Source organism: Vulpes vulpes, chromosome 9 (assembly GCF_048418805.1).
Source record: "Vulpes vulpes isolate BD-2025 chromosome 9, VulVul3, whole genome shotgun sequence".
Taxonomy (NCBI): Eukaryota; Metazoa; Chordata; class Mammalia; order Carnivora; family Canidae; genus Vulpes; species Vulpes vulpes.
Window position 1 is genome coordinate 106,688,936 of NC_132788.1, and position 23,498 is coordinate 106,712,433.

The 23,498-nt window shown below is 52.1% G+C and overlaps 1 protein-coding gene across 1 annotated transcript in view; it reads left to right on the forward strand.

Annotated features, from left to right (window-relative positions):
- The window catches only part of SH3GL1 (SH3 domain containing GRB2 like 1, endophilin A2), a 33,057-nt gene continuing 9,559 nt past the window's right edge, over window positions 1-23,498 (forward strand). Inside the window, exon 1 of the mRNA XM_026019217.2 lies at window positions 1-229. Coding sequence (XP_025875002.1) covers window positions 185-229 — 45 coding nt within the window. The 5' untranslated portion in view covers window positions 1-184. The remainder of the gene's footprint in view (window positions 230-23,498) is intronic.

A 23,498-nucleotide genomic window follows, 5' to 3' on the forward strand; every position in this document is an offset into this window, starting at 1 on the left:
GCGGGCGCGCGAGGGGCCTGAGGCGGCGCCGGGGCGGGCGCGGAGCTGGCGAGAGCGCGGTGGAGGCAGCGCCGACGGGGCCCGCTGAGGCGCGCGGGGTATCGGCGGCGCCCGGGAGCCTGTCGCTTGCGCGGTCCCTCCGGTTCGCTGGGTCCGGGCGGGAGCCCCTGCGGCGGGAGGCAGCATGTCGGTGGCGGGGCTGAAGAAGCAGTTCTACAAGGCGAGCCAGGTGAGCGGCGGCCGAGGCGGGGGAGCTGGCGCCGCGCCCCCAGGCTGTGCGGAGTCGGGACCCGGCCAGGCCCGACGTGGCTCGTGAGGGGGCCGCCGGCTCCGGAGGCGCGGCGTCGGCGCGCGGCGTCCGCTGAGGGGGTCTCCCGCCCGGGAGGGACGGCGGCTGCCGACGAGGCGGCCCACAGGCCCGCCCGCCATGTGGGCTCGGGTCTCCCCGGGAGGGTGGGCAGACCCCGGGGAGGGGCGGCGGCGCCCCGGGACGCGGACCCGGACGCTGTCGCCTTCCCTCGCGTAGACGGGCCCGGAGCGGGCGAGGAAGACACTGCCCTGAGGCTGTCGACACAGGACTCCTGCCAGAGAGCCCGGGGGCAGGGAAACTTGGCGTCCGCAGCCGTTCTCCAAAACAAACAAACGAAAACCCCTTTTGATGGACCCGCTACAAAGTTGGGAAAGGGTGGAGGGGAAAGCCCCGCTTCCGCCTCCAGTCCCCCGGGGCATCGGCATCTTTTCCGAAGATCGGTTACACCTTTCCTAGAAAAACGCACACGCACACGCACACGCACACGGTGGTACCGTGGTCTGTGTAGCCCTTTGTGCTTCGGCTTTTTCGGTTTTCCGTTCCATGTGTTCGGAGATAACGCTAGAGCTGGAATTCTCCGCCTCAGACCGCGCTGTCCTGGGCACTGTGGGGGCGATGAGGGGCATCCCTGGCCCCACCCGCTTGATGCCAGGAGCACCCCCCCCCCAGTCCTGACACCACACATACCTCCCCCTGCTACCAAATGTCCCCTTCTGCCCCCACCCCAGAGCCACTGCCCTGGAGCATACCCCTAGAGTCTCTTTGATCTTCTTTTCTTTTTTAAGATTTTATTTATTTATTCATGAGAGACACACAGAGAGAGAGAGAGGCAGAGACACAGGCAGAGGGAGAAGCAGGCTCCCTGCAGGGAGCCCGATGTGGGACTTGACCCCAGGACTCCGGATCACACCCTGAGCTGAAGGCAGATGCTAAACCGCTGAGCACCCCCCCCCCCCCCCCCCCCCGCCCCGGGGATCCCCTCTCTTTGATCATCTTAATGGGTGCTGGTATTCCAGTTAACTTTGGGGGACTGGTTAAATTTTGACCAGTCATCTGTTGATGTATGTGTGGATCATTTCCTGTCAGTTTGTGCTACACACAATGAATAGCCAGTGAATATCTTTGCTCAGAGGTGGGATTGGGTTTATAGGATAAATTTCCAGAAGGAGAATGCTGAATCCGAGAGTATGTATGTTTTTACACGTGACAAGTAAGTATAGGGTGGTTTTTTGTTGTTGTTGTTTTTTGTTTTGTTTTGTTTTGTTTTGTTTTTTTGGAATGTCCCAGCCCCATTGCTCAAGAATCTGGTGAAAGCTGTGGATCCCACTCTCCAGAAAGCTGAGCAAGTGGGAGATTCAGTTTATAGTTTCAGATCCACGAAGCCCCAGATTTCTTGAATCCTCTTGATCCCCGCATCCCAGATTAAGAACCGTAGGTGGGCACTTTGTGTGGATAGAATCCGTGGAGGAATGAGCGACCATCTTAGGGATTGTGTGGGCCCTGCTGGCAAACTGGGCTTTTCCCACAATTTAGAAAAGTTCAGTAGGAGAGAAGAGAAATAAGTCTACAGTAACTCAGCTGGAACCTTTTGCCCCTTGATGGAAAAAAGTCATGACCCCACGCTAGTGTTTATCTAGGGCAAACCCCAGATGATGGCTAACCCCTAGAGGAAGAGACACTTAATCCGGGGGTGGGGGGTGGTTCTGGCATTATTGCTGAGAGTACAGCCCTTTGTCCCAGCAGGGTAGAATTAAGTGACCTGGCCCTGGGTTGGACCCTGCCCAACAGGCATCAGACCACCAGGGCTTGACCAGAGCAACTGGGGATGGTGCTTGCTGTCTTGGACCTTGATGTAGTCCCTCCTGCAGGAGAAGCCCTCTCCTCCCAACCCCTAGCTCTCAAGGCCTATGCTGGAGGGCCATACTGTCCCAAGCAGGCACACTCTGCTAGAGGAACTGGCTAGGCTGCTCAGACTGGCCACCAGAGCTTTTTCTTGAGGGGGCAGGGGTAGGGGGGTGTCCTGCATTCAAATCTGTGAGGGAAACCTTGAATGGAAGACACTGTGTAGTATAAGCTGCTGGTTCTGATCCAATTTGTGATCTCGCCATTCTGAGGCCCATCCCAAAGAATTGCTGTGATGGCCACATCCTACTCTGGGAGCGGCTGTCTTGGATTCTTGATAAATCCTCTGCTGAGTTGTGCTCTCAAGAATCATGCTGGCTGTGCTCCACTCTCTTCTGCAATAGTTTCCACAGGCCCCCAGCATCTCTGTTGTTTATCCAAACGTGTCCATCTCTTTGTGTGATTCTTTTCTTATCCTCAGTACACCCATTTTCATCCTTTTGTCCTTAGAGTAGGGTTGGCTGTTGAAAAGTATAAGGCAGTAGTTAACATCTGTTGAACTCTCACCTTGTGGACAGGCAGTATGCTTTTAGCCACTAGTCTCATTTATCTGCCATAAGGATAAACATACTATTCTTTTTACACAAAATGATGTGGGGACATTTAGTATATGTGCTGCCGAAGCGAGCACAATGTGGGGACATTTATATCTTCCTATAGGATAGTGGTTGTCAACCAAGGCCAGTTCTATTCTCTAGGAGACATTGGAAATATCTAGAGAGATTTTAGGTTGTCACAACCTGGGTTGCTATTAGAATCAAGTAGGTGGAGGCTAGGGATGCCGCTCAACACTCTATGTAACGCACTGGGCAGTCCCACAACCAAGAATTATTTGGGCCCAGATGTCAGTAGTGCCGAGGTTGAGAAACCCTGCTTTACGATTTGAGAAAAGCAGGGATAATTAAACCAAAACAAAAACCCGATAGAACAACAACAAAAATCTCACCTGGGCCATTCTTGTGGTAGTTGCCTGCCTTTCTTAGTTTTCAAAACATGGATGACCACATCTACACAAATAAACACCTACATGAAACTCAGCATCCAGATCCCAAGTTGTTAGAACTCCAGGGTATCTTTGGCATCTGGTATCTTTAAGAAGGTCTAAGCTTGCATCAGTACTCAGCTGGGGTGACAAGTCCTCCCCACCCTCCACTCCATGTGCCCTTTCAGGGATGTTTGGCAATGTCTGAGAAGGTTTTTCGTTGTCTGCACTTGGGAAGAAGGGTGCTCCTGGTATTGAGTGGGTAGAGGCTAAGAGTGGTTGCTAAACATCCTATAGTACACAGGATAGCCTTCCCCACAACAAAGAATTATTAGGCCCCAAATGTCAGTGGCACCAGGTTGAGAAACAATGCTTCGAAACAGGTTGATTTCAGAGGCTTGGAACAGTGTTGTTTCTAAATTGAGAAGTGGATGTGGGAGAGAGTGGGGCATGGAGAGGCTTGGTTTCTAGCAGCTGAGACTATGATGTTAATTAAAAGTTTCTGATCTCTCTGATGATGCTGGTAAGAAATGAGTTATTAATAATGAGTTATTAGTAATCTGGCAGCATCTGGGCAAATTCCGTGCCAGTTCGTCTCTAGTGAAAATGTTCAGGTCTCTTATAAGGTCGGTTTGGGCTGGAGTAGAAAGTTTGCGCGCGCTTTTACTTCTTGTTAAGAGCTGGCCGCTGCTGGACTGAGGCCTGGTGAAGAATCTGTAGGGGAAAGTGCTAGAAGGAAGCGGTGTCTGTCTGGGCCCTTGGGCCCCTCTGGTACTTACGTACATCTAGAACTGGCGGAGGTGCTTGAATCTGCGTATTTCTAGGGGACTAAGGAAGGCAAGGGGACCCTGACAGTGAGATCCAAACTTGGAAGTTCACTTCTCATTGTGATACAATGTTAATTTCCAGGCCTGAGCTGCTTGCTGGTTTCTGATAATTCTTGTGGTCAGGCCAGATTTGAGAGTGTAACTAGGGATAGAGCTGGCAGCTGCCTGGAGTGCTGGCTGGATTTTTTTTTTTTTTTTCTTTTGGCCTGAAAGGAGGGAGAGAGAGTTTGAACTGAAAGATTGGTTCCTTCAGAGCTAGGAGGAAAATTCTCCTCCTATAGCTTTGAAATTCATTGGATGCTTGCTAGGCCCTGGTTTGTGCCCAGAAGGAAAGATCAGACTTTGTAGAAAGACATGGGGTGAGGAGTGGGCTGGGGCACCTGGGACCCCAGCCTGTTAGAATAAGTACTGTCAGGGATCCCTGGGTGGCGCAGCGGTTTGGCGCCTGCCTTTGGCCCAGGGCGTGATCCTGGAGACCCGGGATCGAATCCCACATCGGGCTCCCGGTGCATGGAGCCTGCTTCTCCCTCTGCCTGTGTCTCTGCCTCTCTCTCTCTCTGTGACTATCATAAATAAAAAAAAAATTAAAAAAAAAATGTAAAAGTTTAAAAAAAAAAAAGAATAAGTACTGTCTGGGGGACATGGCTGGTGTTTGGAACGTCCCCAGTTACTACCTGCTCTGAACTATTTTTAAAATCTTATTGTGAGGGGATCCCTGGGTGGCGCAGCGGTTTGGCGCCTGCCTTTGGCCCAGGGCGCGATCCTGGAGACCCAGGATCGAATCCCACGTCGGGTTCCCGGTGCATGGAGCCTGCTTCTCCCTCTGCCTGTGTCTCCGCCTCTCTCCCTCTCTCTCTGTGTGACTATCATAAATAAAGAAAAATTAAAAAAAAAAAAATCTTATTGTGAGGAATTAGGCTTTTGATTTCCTAGCAAAGAGTTTGGCCTGTTAAGTAATAAGCATGGAATGGTCTTAGATACAAAAGTCTGGAACTTGTAGATCTTTTGCCTGAGTATGAACAAAAGCATGGAACCTGTGTGCTGAGAATAACAGGTGACAGGCGAAATGGGGTCCCTGCCCCAGATCCTTGAGCTCAGCAGCTGCAGGCTAACTTTCTGAAGACCGTCTGCCTTGGGGCACCAGATGTGGAAATGGCTTTGGCCATTGGCCATATCCATATGTAATGGGAACTTGGTTAAGTCCAACTTTGCTGGAAGCAACTCTCCTGACTCCCTCTGTAAGAAGACCCTATGGGACCCTGGCCAGAGCTGTTCCTCTTCCCACTGGGCTTTGGGTCACCAACTTGCTGGGTGGATAGAATAACCAGCCTGGTGTTCTAGGCTGGACTGTGGAGCTACAGAAGTGTGAGACCGCCCTCCCCTGAGGGATCCTGGGACCTCCTTAAACCCTACCACTTTCCAGGCCTGTCTGTAAAACTGAGTTCACCTGACCACTGTCCACAGTCATGGAGGCACTCTGTAACCAAGCAGAGTCCCACATATTCTTGTTAACAACCAGGACCAAGAGGGCACCATACTCTGATTCGCTACCTGTGTCTGCCAAACATGAGGTGGCAAGTTCAGGTCTGACTCAGAACCCTGTGTTTATTAAAGACCAGTTAGCGTGCCCAGGTACACTTCTCCCTACTTATTTGGCTCAGCGTGAAGGCAGAGCCATAGGATACTTAATTATAGTCTGCGAGTTACTGAGCTTAGGGGTTTCATAGTGTTTCCCTGCTCAGTTTCAGAAATTGGGGGCTGTCCCATTCCTTTGCTCTTCAGGTGTCCATATGTGCATCTGCTTGCTTTTTCCCTCAGAGGAAACACTTAGTGCTCTGATGCAGTGACAGGGCCTACTGAGGCCTGCCCTTTGCCTCTGGCATGTGTGTCCCGTGGCCTTTGACCCAAGGACATAGGCCGATTAGTTCTGCTCTGGCCCATCTTAGCCCTTCTCCTCCTCTTCTGTTGTTGCCGATATTTTGAAACTGATCCCTGTAGCCAGTTTCCTCCGTAGGATTTTGGAGGCGAGTGTGTTGCACGTTTTGGCACTGTGGCAAGTTGGGGGTGGAGGATTGGCCGGAGGAAAGTCAACTAGTCTTCTGTTCCCGATTTCCAATGCAGGGGGTGAAACTTGTAAGCTGTAGGAAGGTTTTGATGCTGAAGTTTTCCAGCTCCAGGGGATTAGGAGCTCTGCAGGCCTATTGAGGTGTCTTTACCCCAGTACTCAAACCCTAAGGGCTTTTCCTGCCTGGTGAAGTGTTAGGGGCAGCTTTTTCTGGTTCTTTTTCAAAGCTGTTCCTGGCAAGCTGGATGGAGGAGTGTGTCAGATTGGCAGCAGCTGGTTTCTGTCTTCCCTCATCTTTGCTCTCTCCTCTCCCTCCCCCTCCCCTTCCTCCCTGCCTTCCCTTGTCCTACCCCCTCACCCCCCCACCCCCCAGCCGCTCACAGGGCTGGATTTGGCAGCTGCTTCTACTGAGCACTGCAGTTTGGGTACATTTCCGCTCATTTCCTGTTAGGCAGTAACCAGGGTTCCACGAACGAACGAATGCAGGATCCCAGAGGACAGCTCCATCTTCCTTTTCCGTTCAGCTCCTAGAAAAAAACCTGCTGACTGAGCCCAGAGAACGGGGGTCACGCGGCGATTCCCAACCACAGCAGGAAAATAGACTGTGATTTCCTCCAAAGGACTTGACTCAGCATCGGGTCACTGCCCAGCTGCTCAGAGGTCCACACCTGGGAATCAAGCACCTCCAGTGGCGTCACTGAGACCACAGACCCAGCAGCTACTGGCCCAGCAGGGCTCCCAGTCTAGGGAGTACTGTCCTAGCAGAACCATGCGAGGTATCCACTGAGTGTCTGAGTGTCGGAGAGGACGCGGGACTGTTCTCCCGGCTCCAGCAACCTTGCCTCCCCTTGGCCTGGCAAACATCACTTCATCTTTCATGTGTCCCTTCAGCCTTTTCATGTGTCTCCCCAGCCTCTGAGGCACTCAGAGCCTCTGTCTCTCCACCTCTCAGACTCTTTTATAGCTGCTTTTCCAATCGAGAATGGAGATTGACATCTTTGTCGGTGGATCCTAAGTCTTTGTAGGCCAGGCCCGTGTGGTTCTGCTATTATTGTGTGCCCAGTTGAGCCCAGCCCCTGGCCTGTTTTGGGAACTGTTGGTATTGGATGGATGGACATTTGCACACTAGTGAGCAAATGGTTGCATCATGGGTTGTGGGTGCAGATGCCAGAGCTGTAGGGTCAGCAGGCCTAAAGGAAGCAGAGCCTGGGATGGGTGGGAAGTGTAAACATCCCCAGCTGACCTGGCATTCAGGACCTCCTGGAGTTCTGCCTGGTCCCAATTTTAAATCCTACCCCTTCCCTTCATGGGTGGCACCCTCCAGTCTGACGGCTCCAGTCTGACCGGTCTGCCTGCTCAGTAAGCTACCTTGTACTACCGTGTACCTTGTGCCTCATTTTCTGTACCCCAACTGGTCTCTCTGTCCACTTCCTGCTTGCCCTTTAAAGCCTTGTTTGTATGTCTCTTTATCCTCACCTTCTCCTGTGGCCACTCACTGGAAAGACTTCTCCGTCCTCTGGGCATCTGACCAGTGCACCTCAGTGCTCTCCTGCCCACATGCCACATGCCAAACACGTCCTCACACCAGAATGTGCTTTTCTTCTCATCAAACCTGAGCTCCTGTCAAAGCAGGGCTGCCTGGTGGTTTGTGACAGGCCTGGGGTTCCCTGGGCCATGGCTTACTGACCAAATTGTCAGAAATGGTGGGCTCCTTCTGAGAGTGGGAGTGGGGCAGTCCAGTGACAGTGATAGTGGCCTCCTACAATGTCCCTGGGGGTGGCTTCTGCTTAGCCTAGGCAGAACTCTAGGGAAGTAGAGGGGCTAACAGCCCTCCATCAGAAACAGGTCCAACGGGTTTAAAAATAAGAAATCGGGGCCGCCGGGTGGCTCAGCGGTTTGGTGCCGCCTTCAGCCTAGGGCCTGATCCTAGAGACCCTGGATCGAGTCCCATGTCAGGCTCCTTGCGTGGAGCCTGCTTCTCCCTCTGCCTGTGTCTCTGCCCCTCTCTCTCTCTCTGTCATGAATAAATAAATAAAATCTTTAAAAAAAAATAAATAAGAAATCAAAGCTCAGAGATTGTCCCTTTGGCTTTGGATTAGCATGACAGTAAGGTCACAGTTCAGTTGATACTCTCAGGGAGTCCACAGACATCACGTTGGACCATAATTCGCTTATCTTTCACTAGTGCCCCTCCACCCAGCCCAATTTTTTCTAAAGTGCAATGATTGAATGATGAACTGTCATTTTGAACCTCAGCCTCAGGATTGAGCAGAGACCCACATTCTTAAGAAACCCCTCTAGAAAGGAAACTGGGGGATCCCTGGGTGGCGCAGCGGTTTGGCGCCTGCCTTTGGCCCGGGGCGCGATCCTGGAGACCCGGGATCGAATCCCACGTCGGGCTCCCGGTGCATGGAGCCTGCTTCTCCCTCTGCCTATGTCTCTGCTTCTCTCTCTCTCGCTGTGTGCCTATCATAAATAAAATTAAAAAAAAAAAAAAAAAAGAAAGGAAACTGGGAACTTCCTGTTCCTTTTCTTGGGGCAGATGGGCAGACATCCATCAGAGCCGTGATTGTCTAGAGTCAGATGCCCAGTGCTGGCCCTTGAAGGCCAGCCTTTGTGGTTCAGAAGAGGGCAGCTGAGGGTTGGGGTGAGGTTTCTCCATCCTTGAATCCAACCTGGCTGGTCTAGGTTTGACCCTTAGGTCCTGAGATTTGAGAACCTTTGCTGTGGGTTAGTCTCTTGCTGCTTTCTGCTCTGCGCAAGGCAACATTTCCCCATCTTTGTGGAACATAGGAGCTGCTGTAGCTCCCCACTGACCATCGAGTGGATGTCTGGGTCAGGGCCCTGAAACATGTGCAAGTGATGCCCCACATCAAGGTGGGCTGTGAGGTCCTGGAAATCCAAATCCAGATGTGGTTCTCTCCCAGCTTTGGCATGGAATGTCTTCATAGCGGAGAAGTCTAAGGCATTTGTGTCCGGCTCCATGAAAGGTTCCTTTCTTTCCAGCAGCCTCAGGGGCACCTGAGTGTTTGATCCTGCCTGTGCTTCCCACAGCTTCCACAGCTTCAGCTCAGGATGGGCAGGAGGCACTGACAAGCCCCTTCTGTTGAGTGAAGCCTCTCTACCACCTCAATACAAGTGGAGTCTTAGGTGGAAAGCTGCAGAGACAAGAGGAGTGTTTGCAACTCAGGAGGAAAGTGCACTTGGTCAGGGGGGCAGGGAGAAAGTCCTTTTGCCCAACTGCCTCCATTGTGCTTCTGGAGTCCAAAAGTCCGTTTGGCTTTGCAGCAGAGCCCACAGGGTTGACCTTCTTGCAGAGGTCACTTGAGTAGCTACCAGGGCGGTCACCAGGCCCGGAGGCAGTCGGTGCTGGGGTGCTGTAGAGGGCACGTCACTTCTCAGGCGCCGTGATAAGGTGATTACTGCTGTTATTAGCATTCCTTATCGTTAATCACATCCTTATGTCCTCACTATTAACATGGTTGCATTGATTGGCTACATGGAATCACGCACCATGTTATGTATTGTCAATAACCATTATCTAGCTGCTGAGTTACATGTGAATAGATAAGGTTGTGTATGAGTCTTGTGTTGCATCACTGCTGTTGTTGGTGTATCATCAAGTGGTTCAGACATAGGAAAAGATACAAAGAAATAGCCACATGCCCACAAGAGCTTCACTAAGAGCAGTGCAGTCACAGGCAAAGCCTCTCCCTGATTTACAACTTTACTGCACATGAATTATCACCAAAAAGTATGCAATCTTGTTTTGCAGGTTTACCCCTCTAAATGCTGTCTGTCATGTGGTTATTGGTGTAAGCTGCTCTTTTGTTCAGTACCGTTAGTGTTTCCCGTTTACCCGAATGCATGTAGCCCTAGTTTCATTGCTTAGCTGGATAGCCTTCCCCGGTGTGACTGTACAGCAGGGCACTTATCCAACCCTTGCCAGTGGGGATTGACGATGTTTCCAGGTCTTGGCTCTTTCAAACTGTGTGGCAGTGAGCACTCTTGCAGATGTCCCCCTTGGGATGTGTCTGAGAGGTTTTCCAGACTTACACCTTGTTTAATATAACAGTATAGGTTTTCCCTGGTACCAGTCTGGAAAAAAAAAAAAAAACCACATTGTATTCAATTTGCATGACCTAAAGTCCAGGCCGAAGCTGGGGGAGACCTGTGTCTGAACATTCCTAAGGGTGATATTTCAAGTGTGTTCTGCTGCCTGCCTGGGGGCCTCAGCCAGGACTCTGAGTGGGTGGGCAGAGGGTCTGTAGGCACAGAGTTGGTTGGGGGTGGTCCAGAGGGCTCATGGACCAGGGATAAACCCTGGGGAAACCTGCAGCCACAGGCAGCACCCAGAACCCTCCATCTGCCCTGTGTCCTCCTCACAGAATTCATTTACTCATCAGCCTGTCAGTTCCTCAATAGCTGTGTTTTCGGTTCTGCTCTCCACAGTGAGGAGAGCTTTTTGCAGAAAGCACCTGGCATCCAGCCTTGTCACGAAGGGCCGCTTGCACTGGCATATGCAGTCAGAGCTCCCTGATTGGAGATTCTGTGCATGCACTTTCACCTGTTTGCTACTATTTATTTGTAGCCCCCAAATCAATACTCAGGGCACTTTGCAGTCATTTGCAAATTTGCAGAGCAGCAAAGAATTTTGAGTCTCCCGATGTTCCCAGCTGAGATGTGTCAGCCCAGACTATTAACCAGTGTCCTTGCAGTATACTTTAAGTGCCATGTTTTTTTGCATCTTTGTGCTTTTTGTGGGTGATTTTGCTGTTTGAAATGACCCCAAGCAGAGCTATGGTGCCAGCTTATGTTCCTGAGTGCAGGAAGGCCATGTTGTGCCTTAGGCAGGAAACCCATGTATCAGATGAGCTTCCTTCAGGAAGGGGTTACAGCGCTGCTGGCCAAATTCAGTGTAGACGAGTCAATAGCATGTATTATATAAGGTGTATTTATTTTTTTTTTAATTTTTTTTTTAAATTTTTATTTATTCATGATAGTCACAGAGAGAGAGAGAGGCAGAGACACAGGCGGAGGGAGAAGCAGGCTCCATGCACCGGGAGCCTGATGTGGGATTCGATCCCGGGTCTCCAAGATCGCGCCCTGGGCCAAAGGCAGGCGCCAAACCGCTGCGCCACCCAGGGATCCCTATAAGGTGTATTTAGATAGAAATGCATGTAACATGAGGTGTTAGGTATTGATTCGCTGTGACCAGAGGCTCACAAGAACCGAACCCCATTGTTTCTCCCACGAGAAGTGGTTCCATATTCAACAGTTGAGTGTTCACAGTGACTTTCTAGAACAGAACAGCTATGAATGAGTGGTGAGACCTGCCAGCAGTTCCTGTGAATGTGCTGCCTTGGCGCAGGGGCCTTGCCGATGGGAGCCAGAGTGTGTGTGGACCTGGAGATGCAGAGATCCCTCGGAATTAACCTGGTAGGCCCTGTCTAGTGATCAGGGCACTTAAAGGCAGGTTCCTGTCCCCTCTGTGGTGAGAGGGAAGTATGACTGCTGAGCAGGGCGTCAGGGGAAGGGAGCGTGGCAGGTCTACATCACTGACTTTGAGGACAGGCCATGCCACGCCACAGCCAAAGAATGGGGGCTGCTCTAGAAGCCAGGAGAGGCAAGATTTATTTTTTTGTTGTTTTAATATCAGGTTTGTAATGTTTTGTGTTGTTTGGGAAATTTGTGTTTTGTCGCTGAGCTTGTAGTAATTTGTTATGGCAGCCATAGGTCTGCCCTGTCTTAAAGTCTTGTCCTGATAGAAAAGTTTAGAGCTCCTTCTTAAAGGGGTGGGTGTATGCACACATGTACACATGTTTTATCCCCCGTTAGCTCTCGCCTCCAACTTAATGGCCGGCGTCAGCAAGAAAATAGGATCGGTTCACTTGCCAGGTCAACTTCTGGGTCACTGTTGTGTCACCATGCTAAGAGCACATCCCTCATGGCCATCTTCAATTAAAGGGTTCCGTGAAGTGAATCTGAAGCTCTGCAGAAGTCAGTCCCTGGTTCCTGGATCCCACCTTGGTGACTTAAAAGCTGATGGATTGATAGGAAATCTCCATCACCATTGTTTAACATGAATTTGAAAACTGGCTCTGTGTTCAGGTTTTATGCAAAAAACACTGCTGTGCATCTACACCTCAGGGCAGCACATCACAGGAAATACTATGGTGGGATCTCGACCTACTCTGGCTCCTGCTAACTGGATAGAAGGAGCTTGGCGGTTCTCGAGCCTGAAGGTCCCTTTCTTCCCATCATGAAGCCTGGAGACTGACATCAGATACTCTTTGCTTAACAACTCCCCACATCTCTAAGAGAGACATTTCAGAACCCCATCCTGGGCATTTGTTTCCATGCCAGCCCTCAACCAGCGTCGTCTGCGCTGGTGCAGATCCCGTGACCCCTTGTCTCTGCCTTTCCTCACATCATGTCCCTTTCTCCTTTCTGCATCAATTCATCCTTCAAAGCCAAGTTCAGGGTCATCTTTGTGAACTGTCCCTGGTTCTCTTCCCCACAGGGAGGAAGTGACTTCTCCGTATAGGTCCCTTAGCTTAGACCCTGCTATTAATCTTTTTTGCCTATGATTTTACTAATCTTTTGTTCCTCTGTTATACTCGTTATATATAATAATAAATAGTTGTTGAATGAATAGGGCAGCCTTTTCAAAGGGGTGGGGGGATCTGGACTTCTGACTTTGACCCCAAATGTTCATCCCCCTTCCGACAGAGCAGATCAACTCCAAGCAGGAGAGTATCACAAACACGGGTGCTGACTAAGTGGAACAGGGCTGATTCAGTAACACAGGGTCCTATGACAAGCGCCTGCAAAGAGGAACGAGGGATGATTCCCAGGATGACCCTAGACTCTGGCTTCGCATTTGGCCATGGGAGGAAGAAAGCAAAAAAGCATACAGGGTTTCCTAGGCAGGCAGCTAGAGCAAGTGCTGGAGCCTCAGGGCTGCTGGCTTGCCCTTTTGTATTCTTTCCCCCACTTATCCAGGAGTCATACACATTCCGTTGGTGAGTTCTGTCCTTCTGGGGAAGTGGAGGCAGCCCTGGGTGCCGGGAGGCAGCCCTGGCTGCTAGATCAGCATCACGAGGTGGAGAGGGATTTGAGTACTTTTACGGCTCCTAGCTTAAAAAGCAGCAACATGTATCACAGGGGTGACAAGAGAGCAGGAAGGCCTAGGGAGAAAGGCAGCCAGATTGGAAGACAGGGTTGCTTTTCTCCTGCAAAACATAAAAAAGCATTGCTGAGGAGTACCGTGAGTCAGAATAGCATAGCCGTCCCCCTTCCCCAGCTTGTGGGGGTGGACTCTCATTCATAGAGTTTCATTGCTGCATTCAGGAATGCATGCCCACACCAGCGCCATCTGAAGGATGGGGAGAACGGGCATCTCGGGTGGGGAGGCTGAGGGTTAGGAATCCTATTAGCCAGGATGGAGGGTAGACATCTGCTCGAGAGGCGTTGAGGGTTGGCCAACAAGCCACCATGGTGGCTGGGTGAAAGTGGGAAGAGGGGCAGCCTGGAGACTGGAGTAGCTGGGTCATGACACGGTAGCTGTTGTGTGACAGCAGCTACTCTCCACTAGGGGTTTCCTACCCGCCATCTTCCTTCAGACCAAGTTGTTTCATCTCTATGCCCTGTTCTCTCCCTTTCCCCCAAATAGAGCATCGAGATTGTTTATCAAAGCCGCCCACCAACAGATATTCCTAGTGCTGAGAGCTTTGTGGAGTCGAGGTCCCATCACTGATCTCTTGGAGCTTCTGTTGCAAAAAAGAATTAGCAGGTCAGCCTGCTGTGGACACAGCTGCCTGGCTATGTGTGGTCATGTGGTAGGGGGAGGAGGCACTGATCCCTCAGGAGGGCTCCCCTGGAAGTCTTTCACCCTGTTGTGTGGGCCACCTGGCAGATCCTGCTGCTGGACCTTGCCCAAGTTGTAGGATGTTTGCCCCAGCTGCCTGCACATGGCACTCCTGGCCTCCTTTCCTCGGGTGACTTGTTCTGCAGTGAGCAACAGGTGCATACCTGTAGTCTGTGGGTTTTGTTTTTTTTTTTTCAAGTATTTATTTATTTGAGAGAGGGAGAGAGCGTGTGCACATGAGCAGGGTAGAGGGTCAGAGGGAAAGGGAGAAGCAGATTCCCTACTGAGCAGGGAGCCCAACTTGATTCAGGGCTTGATCCCAGGACTGAGATCATGACCCGAGCTGAAGGCAGACGCTTAACTGACTGAGCCACCCAGACACCCCTAGTCTGTGAGTTCTAAAGCACATTCACACTTGAGTCCCGCAGCATGTCATCCCTACTTCCCATCTTACAGTTGAGGAAACTGAGGCTCAGCAGAGTCTGCGTTCTTTCATAGTCATGGCCTGGTAGGCAGAGGCGGTGCTTGTTTCAGTTGAGAGAGCCCTCCCAGGAGCTCCTGGAGAGCAGGGTGTGCAGGCCCAACATGTATCTATTATCTCAACAAGTACTGGTTGCACAAGCATCTACTGGGACCCAGTCCCATGCTGTCCTCCCAGCTCCTCACAGTAGCCTCACTGCCGACCGGAAGTTCATGTTTGGGGATGGAGAGCCTTGGACTGGGGAGTAGGAGTGAGGAGGTGGAGCAAGGCTGTCTCAAGTGGCATCGCTGGCATGAAGATGAGCCCTGAGGGAGGAGAAAGGGCCCCCGAGAACTGTACTTTTGCATCTGTGGTCTGCAGCAGCATCTCTGGGAACCTCGAAGGTCTGGGCGCTCACCCAGTGCTGGGGCATGAGTGCTGACAGCAGAATGAGTGTGTGTGTGTGTGTGTGTGTGTGTGTGCGTGCGTGCGCACACATGTGAGGAAGGATAGGCCCACCTACTCTGTTCACTACAGGGTGGGTGGCAGCTGGGGAAGTAGGGGCCATTTGCTTCTGTGACCACGGGAACTGCCTACTTGACTGACAGCTCCCTCCTCCTGGGCCTCATCTGTGTTGAGGTGGCTGGACAGTGATTCTGAGACTAGACTCCTTCCAGCTGTGGCTTTCCAAGACTGACTCTGCAGTTTCGATAGGCGGGTGCCCCTGGACAAGTAGGGTGTGTGTGGGTGGAGGAGTGGCCAGGCAAGGTGACAGAATGTTGGCATTTTGCACACGACCCACTCACAGTGCGTAGCATTAACCCACAGCAGGCCTTGGTTTGACCAGTTCACCTTCTCCTGCTTGCCACGTGCTGTCTTGGGGTCAGCACCTGCCCGGGTGCTTATGTAGCCACTCCTGAAGAGATTGGTCTTGGTGGCCATAGGCCACCATGGCCATGAGTCACCCGTCAGCCAAGCTTGTTATCACCACCCTGATATGACAGGCGAGCAAGAGTCAGGTGATGGTACATTCCTCAGCGCCCACTCAGAGCTGCTGCCTGGAGCTGCCTAAAGGAGCTCCAAGTCTGAGCTCTGCCCGCCCCACGCTCCCCAACTCCAATCGAGCACATTTCTCTTTGGCCTTTAGAGCCTGTTTGCTGTCAGCCTTCCTGTGCTGTGTCCTCCCAAACCACAGATTGTTGCTTTCACGGGGGTTCCTGTCATTGAGAAACCATCCCACTCTGGGGGGTAGGGGGGGTGGCGGTTGGTGGCGGGGCAGGTCCCCTGATACTAACCGGCCAGGGCCTGGCTTCCTCAGGTTTTTTTTCTTTGCAAATTAACTCAACCCTTTGCTCTCTGGTGAGGGAATCAGCTGTGGGAAGACCTTGGGTGGAGAGCAGGGAAATTGGACTGGCAGCCTCCAGCCAGAGTGCCAGCCTCACCTGAATTTCCCACAAGCAGGCAACAAAAGGAAGTTGTGGGTACGGAGGGGTGCTGCCATCCGGCCAGCTCCTGAGTCTGCTGCCCTCTTAGAGTGTAGCCACCATACAGTGCTGTATGGAGTCATATCAAAGTGCTTCCTATCAGGGATGGGGTTGCTCACTTCAAGTTCACAGTCCAGTGGGTGGAAGACCATAAGGAGGTAGGAATGAGGCGGTTGACTTCACAGAATAGAAAACACAGCCCACTTGAGCCTGGTCCAAGGTGAAGTCCGAAGTGGGCAGGGACTTGAGAGAGGAGGTACCAGTAATGTGATGGGAGACGTGGACAGTGGCCATGTCACTCCTATCCAGTTAAGGAGGCAGGTGGTAGAGAATCAGGAGGGCTTCTTGGAAGAGGCAGCTTTAAAAATGGAAAGGGTCTTAGAGACAGGAGAGGTGGCATCTGTATTTCAGGTGGCAAGGGCTCTGGGCTTTTAGATTGATCAGTGGGCCACTGTAGCTTGTCATGGTTGGGGTACATGTCACCCCTCATTGAGACCTGTGCCTGGGTGCCTGGCCTTTGTGTGGTGGGCTGTGCTCACAGTGTTTGATACGGACATTGTGTCAGTGCCTTCCAGGGGCCAAGCAGATTTCCAAGCCTCAGAGCAGAGGGCCTTTTCCCAAAGGGCTATTCTCACGTCAGTTCTACCATTGATACCAGATGAGTTTGCAGAATGCCCTTATCATCTCTGCACGAATGCGGAACTCATTCGTGCTCTGCCACCCTGGCTGTGGACCGGCAGCTGGCGGCCGCCGTATGGCACACACACTGATGCAGAGCTGGCGCTGCCCAGCCAGGCAGGACTTGGGGGCAGGGGGGATTACATTTATTTGTAGGTTGGGTGTTTCTTTTTATGAGTTTTCATCTAAAATTGACTTTCCGAGTTGTATAACATGCAGTCCTATTGCCTCATCCCCAAGATCAGAAGATAAAACATAGGAGAACAATATATACCCTGACATTTTAGCCCTACCATGAGTCCCAGGTGTGATCTCTTCCAGGGAGATGAGCCTTAAAAGTATTTGTTGGCATCTCGGTCATTGGTAAAAGCCATCTATACAGCCAGGGACGCCAGCTGGGATCAGGCCCAGCTGAGTCCCCTGCACGGCAGGTATTGTTCCTTCCACCTGTCCTGGAAGGAGACAGAATGAGCTTTATGGCTTGTCACCCCCTCACCACCACCCCCACAGTCTGGTGCTGCCCAGATTCATCACTTTCCTGGGATATGTTCTGGGCCAAGCCGCAGTCAGCAGGAAGGTGAGAGAGAGGTCCTGTCCAATTCTTTCCAAGTTAGCAGCACCATGCCGCAGGCAGAGGTCTGCAAGAGGGAGACTGGTGGATCCCCTGAACAGCTCCGGTCTGGTGCCCCCTTGGTATTCACACAGGCTCTGTAATGTTCCAGGAGCTTTGGCCTCATGTCAGCCCTGAGCCATGGATATCGTGTGGAGTTCCAGAAGGCTCAGGGCAAAGCCAGCCCTAGACTTCAGGTCTCTGGCGTCTGGGCCAGTGTGGTTAACTCAAAGTAGTCTTGGGTGGCTGCTTTCCTTTAGACTTGGGTTCTTGGCCTGGCGTCCAGGAGCAGGTAAGGTCCTCCTAACCACCCACTTACAGGGCCTGAGATGTGGCCCCACACTCGTTGATGGGAGGGCTGGGGTTTGCAGCCCACCTCAAGTGCTAGCCGCAGTCTCCAGACCCATGCTCATTATTAGCTCCCTCATCTCCCAGCACCCTGACACCCAGCTAGCCTCTGAAAATGAGGAAACAACTCCAGAGAACCCGACAGCCTCTGGAGTTGGGTTGGATTTAACTATTTTGGGACTTCTGCCTGGCTTGGTCACACACATGCGCACCCCCCATCACCCCTGCACCTGCGCATTGTACTTTCTGGCCCTGGGCAAGGTACATCATCTCTTGGGGCTTTAGCTATGCCATTTATAAAGTGAGGATACCTGCCCAGAGGCTACAGCTGGGCCAGGCGGTTGCTGGAGGTCTTAAGCAGCTCTCTCCCTCCATCGGGGTCAGGGGAGCAAGACCACAGAACATGCATCTGGGCTGCATGACCCCTTCTCAGCTCCTGCTATGCTGCCTCCTTCTGCAAGTGATAAGTGCTTCAGAGCTAGAAGGTGGTTATCTTCAATACCCAGCAGGTTCCACCTCTTCCCCCAGATTCTCTGAGATCAACTAGGCAATTGGTTAACCATTGATGAAAGCAGGGACCAGTTCTGTTAAGTTTGGGGGAACTTGGCACTTTTGTGAAAATCCCAGGTTTGCCAGTCTTTACAGTTGAACCTGGGCCAACATTCCATTTCATTGATTGGACACTGGGAGGCTCCCCCAGAGGAGCTGGGCCTGGGACCTTAGGCCACTGGGGAGGGTGCTCAGCCCCTGGTTGCTGGCCAGATGGAATGTGAGGGGAAATCCCTGCCTGTGGCCAGTGCTGGCCCGCCTGCCCTCTCCTCACACCATTCACGTGGAGCTGGGGCCAGGCAGGGTGAGCTCTTGGTTACCCCATCTCCTAGGACTGCTGAGTCACCCTGCGGGGAGGAACAAGGCACTTCCCTCCAACAGAGAGGGCTGAGGTGTGCTCCATAACTTCTGGTAACTGGGACTAGAGCAACAAGAAGTGGCACCTTGCAACTGCCTTTGTCTGCTCAGCCCCTCACTGTTCCTCCGAGGCCTCCTATGCAACAGATCTTTCCCAGCCTCAGGTCTTCCCATACCACTGTGCCTGTGTTTTGTTAGCCACACCCTGGGAGGTGAGAAAAGGCCTCATCTTGAGCCTGCCCTTTGCAAGTGGGGCTTGGGCCAGCCAGTCAGATGGTAGCCATCAAACCCACGCAGTGTGCTGGGTTGGGCCAGAAAGCCAGACATAGGGGGTCCCTGCACCCGAGGAGCTTGTGGTCAGCCAGGGACAGACGTGGGATCCATGGCATGCATGGCATGCAGAGTTAGAACGGGAAGAGCTCTGACAGGCTTCAGGGACTCTAACAGGAAGTTGCACTGAAGCCAAGGCCTCTGATTCCACGCAGGGATTAGGCTTCAGTGGTGGACAGGGGACCAGGGGGAAGGGAGCGATCCTGGGGGCTGCAGTGCAAACAGGGCAGGTGGCAGGAGATTGTGGCAGGCCCCAACTTGACTCATGGAGGGTTCTGGACAGTAGGCAGGAGCAAGACCTGGGGAGGAACGAGGAAAGTCCGAGCCAGGGTGGGGGCTGGCCTGGTTCAGGCATGTGGAGGGCTTCAGAGGAACACAGGGCCCTTGTGACAGATCCTTAAGTGTTGTAGGCCTCATCAGGCGAACCGTGTGACAGCTGCAGGGAACACTGCTGAACCAGGCACTAGCGCAGGTCTGCAGCCTCTGCTGTCAGTGAAGAAAAGTTCTTTTTAGCCCAGACCTGAAAGGGCAACTCTCGGTATCTGCCCAGTGGGAGCATCTCACTACCAGGACTCGGACTTGCATTGCAAAAGCAGAGGTCAGCTCTTTAAGAGCAGGCCTCAGCTGCATCCCTGTCATATCTCTGCAATGGCAACACACAGCTTTGTCATCTGGCTCACCACTCTGTCCTTGAAAGCCACTGGGTGATAGTCCCCTGCCTGCCTCGCCACTTCCTTCTAAAGTCACTTCTTTCCAGTGGTCACTTCCTGGTTTGTTCCCGGTGCCCTTGCCATAGCCAGCTCAGATTTTTGGATTAAGCCAGACAGGTGACTTTAAGGGATTTTCCTATTTGAGTGTTCCCCTCGGCATTTGAACAACATGTGCCAGGCAGGGAAGCAGCAGCTGGGACTTCATGTGGTGTTCAGCTCGCTGCCTTCCAGACAGCAAAGCCTTTATCTTCCCGTGCCAGCCCAGAGTTCCATCCTTCATCTCGAGGAGCCGGGAGCCAAGCCGCCCTGAGCTTCATTTGTGCAGGGATGTGGAAAGCTTGAGCTAGCCTGAGACGTGACCTGAACGACCAGTCCTGCAGGTCACAGAAGACCACGGGGTTTAGGCGGCAAGAGGCCAGGTCTGACCAAGGCCCCCATGCCAGGCTCCTCTCCACAGCTTTCTGGCTCTCTCCCCAGACAACAGCCAGGCTCACTCCAGCTAGAGGACCAGCAGCCGGCACGTCCCTGCAGTCTGGGGGACCTCCGGCTTCTGCTTCTGAGCCAGCATCTCATCCACCGCAGCCCCTGTGGCTTAGGGTTTCAGAAGCCATGATCCTTTGGTGCCAAAACTAGGTTCCCAGTGAACCCCAGCTGTACCACGTGTGGAAGTGTGTCCAGGGTGCGTGTTTGCCTGTTGGGGCCTGATCTGGTGGTGGAGGCGCCCAACTTGGAGTTTCTGTGTGTAACATAACTTAAGAAGATTTTTCTTTTATATATATATATATATATATATATATATATATATATATATGACTTTATTTGAGAGAGAGAGAGAGCATAGACAGGGAGCAGCAGAGGGAGAGGGAGAAGCAGACTCCCTACCGAGCAGGGAGCCCAATGTGGGGTTCCATCCCAGGACCCTAGGATCATGCCCTGAGCCAAAGGCAGACACTTGACTGACTGAGCCTCCCAGGGGCCCCAGCAGACTTTTCCTGGTTGATCATTTCCACTGTGCCTTTTTGCAAAGCTGCTTTTTAGAAAACATTTAGTTAAAAAAAATTTTTTAGGGATCCCTGGGTGGCGCAGCGGTTTGGTGCCTGCCTTTGGCCCAGGGCGCGACCCTGGAGACTCGGGATCGAATCCCACATCAGGCTCCCGGTGCATGGAGCCTGCTTCTCCCTCCGCCTGTGTCTCTGCCTCTCTCTCTCTCTCTGTGACTATCATAAATAAATAAAAATTTAAAAAATAAAAAATAAAAAAAAATAAAAAAAATTTTTTAAAGTAAATAAAAATAATAAAATAATAAAAAATTTAAAAATAAAGTAAAATAAAAGAATTTTTAAAAAGATTTTATTTATTTATTCATGAGACACACACAGAGACATAAGCAGAGGGAGAAGCAGGCTCCATGCAGGGAGCCTGACATGAGACTTGATCCTGGGTCTCCAGAATCATGCCCTGGGCTAAAGGCAGCCTAAACCGCTGGGCCACCTGGGCTGCCCAAAAGTAAAATAAAATTTAAAAAATAAAAATAATTTTAAAAATGTAAAAAGTTAAAAAATAATAAAGCATAAATTTTCTTATTTTTATTTTATTTTTTTAAGATCTTTTTTTTTTGTAAATTTTTATTTATTTATGATAGTCACACAGAGAGAGAGAGGCAGAGACACAGGCTGAGGGAGAAGCAGGCTCCATGCACCGGGAACCCGACATGGGATTCGATCCCGGGTCTCCAGGATCGCACCCTGGGCCAAAGGCAGGTGCTAAACCGCTGCGCCACCCAGGGATCCCCTAAATTTTTTTTAAAATAAAGGAAAGAAAACATTTAGTTTCAATGGCAAGGAGAGGAAAGTGTGCCCTGAGTCATGACAAGGGTACCAGCAAATCTGGGGAAATTTCAGAATCCCCCAATATACCTTAGGAAGTTCTGACTTGGGCAGAACTCTCTGTCTCTCTTGTCTCTCTCTCTGCCTCTCATGAATAAATAAAATCTTTAAAAGAAAAAAAAAAAAAGGAAGTTCTGACTTGTCAGAACCTCTCTGGGGTTTAACAAAAGGAGTGGTGACTTATTCTCTCAGTCAGCTCACATATTTACGGAGGACCTGTGACAGATGAAATGTCTTGCTCCGTGCCAAGAGCCTTCAGTCTTTTGCTAACATGTCTCCTTCACATCCTCTGGTTCCTCCCAGGAGGGGTATGAAGGTCTATTTGGGCTCAGATGATGTTTCTCTGGCCTCTACTTCACTGGCACCTCCTCCTCACCCCCAGAGCCATGGCCCAGCCCCATGTCTCGTGGCCTTTGCTCTCAGAGCCACGTGGGAACTCCACCTCAGTCAGCAAGAAGCTCATCCTCGAGCAACTCACAGGGGCCCTGGCTTTGGAAATTGTCCCGAGTATCTTGGTGATGCCAGGGGCCCCAGAAGGTTTCTGGGTAGGGATGGAGACCACAAGAGGAGGAGGCTTCTTGGGGGGCAGCCAGTGCACCACACACATTACCTCCCCAGGAGTGTGCTCAGCTCACCTTGCCCTTCCAGAAAGAGAGCCCCATTAACCAAAGAGAATGCCAGCTGGTGTGTCTGCCAGTGCCCCTAAAGTGGGGGCCCAGGAGCACGGGCAGAGGAGTGGCAGCTGCAGGAAGGCCAGCAGCCTCGTATTCAGCAGGGCAGCAGCCAAGCCTCAGCTCTGCCCATGCCGTGGACTCTGAGTCACGAGACAGAAGACCGTGATGGAAACTAGAGGGGTTTGCTTTGCAGAGTTTGGCTCCAAGCCCTCCAGATGTTAGGAGGCGGCAGGGAGGGTGGGTGGAGTTGGAAGGGATCTGGAGGGAGCATGTCTTTCCTCAGGCCCTTCCCCTCCCCACCCTATGCTGTCACTCTGGCTCAGAAATTTCTCAGCTCTGCCCAGGATCATCAACTGTTGGCTCTTGGGGCCTCCCATGTCCAGGCATTGTACACACGGCATTCTGACACCTCCCCACAGCCCTCAGAGGCCCTGCAGGCCCCAGGCTTCACCCACATCCTGTCGCTGACCTATCCTCCAGCATAGGACACAGCACAGGTGGACTGGCAAGTCGGACACGTCTGGGCACAGCACTCATGCCCTCCACTTACAGCTCCATGGCCTCTCACCCCTCAGTTTCCTCATCCTTGAAATGGGCCTGCTGGTCCCTGCACCCTCATTGAGTAGATAGGATGTATGTACCTGCCCAGTGCCTGGCATGTAATAGCCCAGGAATGGTAGCCCTTGTGCCCCAAACCTGCATCTCATCCAGAACTCTCTCTGCCCACCTGGCCTGGCTCTGCCAGTTGGGACCCTGCCCTTTCAGGTTCAGCTCAGATAGCACTGGCTTTGTGGCTCATCCAGCTGGGAGCCATGTCCTGTTGCCCTTTGGGCATATTTACACCTCCTTTGTGATTCTTACCATATTGTTTTCTGCATTGCTTTTCTATCAGACATCCTCCTCTCCCTTGCCAGAGGGGTGCTCCCCAAGTCCAGGACAGACTTTCATGCCCCTTTTGTATCCCCTCCCACTTTATACACAATTCATCTGGCAATGTGGTAGTTTGCTGGTACAGGCCTATTGACCCCTATCCTGACAGCCCTTGCTAACTGGAGGCAGCGGTGCTCACTCTTGAGAGCCAGAGGCCTGTTGGCTGGCCCAGATCCTTAGGACAGCTAGTGTAGGGCCATAGCAAGTGGCTGGGCCGGACCCTCAAGGCCCTCTTTGCCCTTGGGCCTGTGTCTCAGTCACCTCTTGTGTGCCATTCACCATGGCACTCCAGCAAGGCCTAGCAGCAACCTCTCCCCTCCATGCCTGGTCTGGGGCTCACATATACCTCTGTAGCCTAGCGTGGGAAATGCTGTCCCAGAACCCACAGATAGGCAGCGACCAGTCAGCTCCGCAGACACGGGTTGGGGGGAGCCTGGACCAGGAGAGGTCAAGTGGCCTCTGATGTTAACCTGGGAGGAGGTCCTCGAGGACCGCCAGTGGCCACCCATGCATGAGGCGGCTGGAC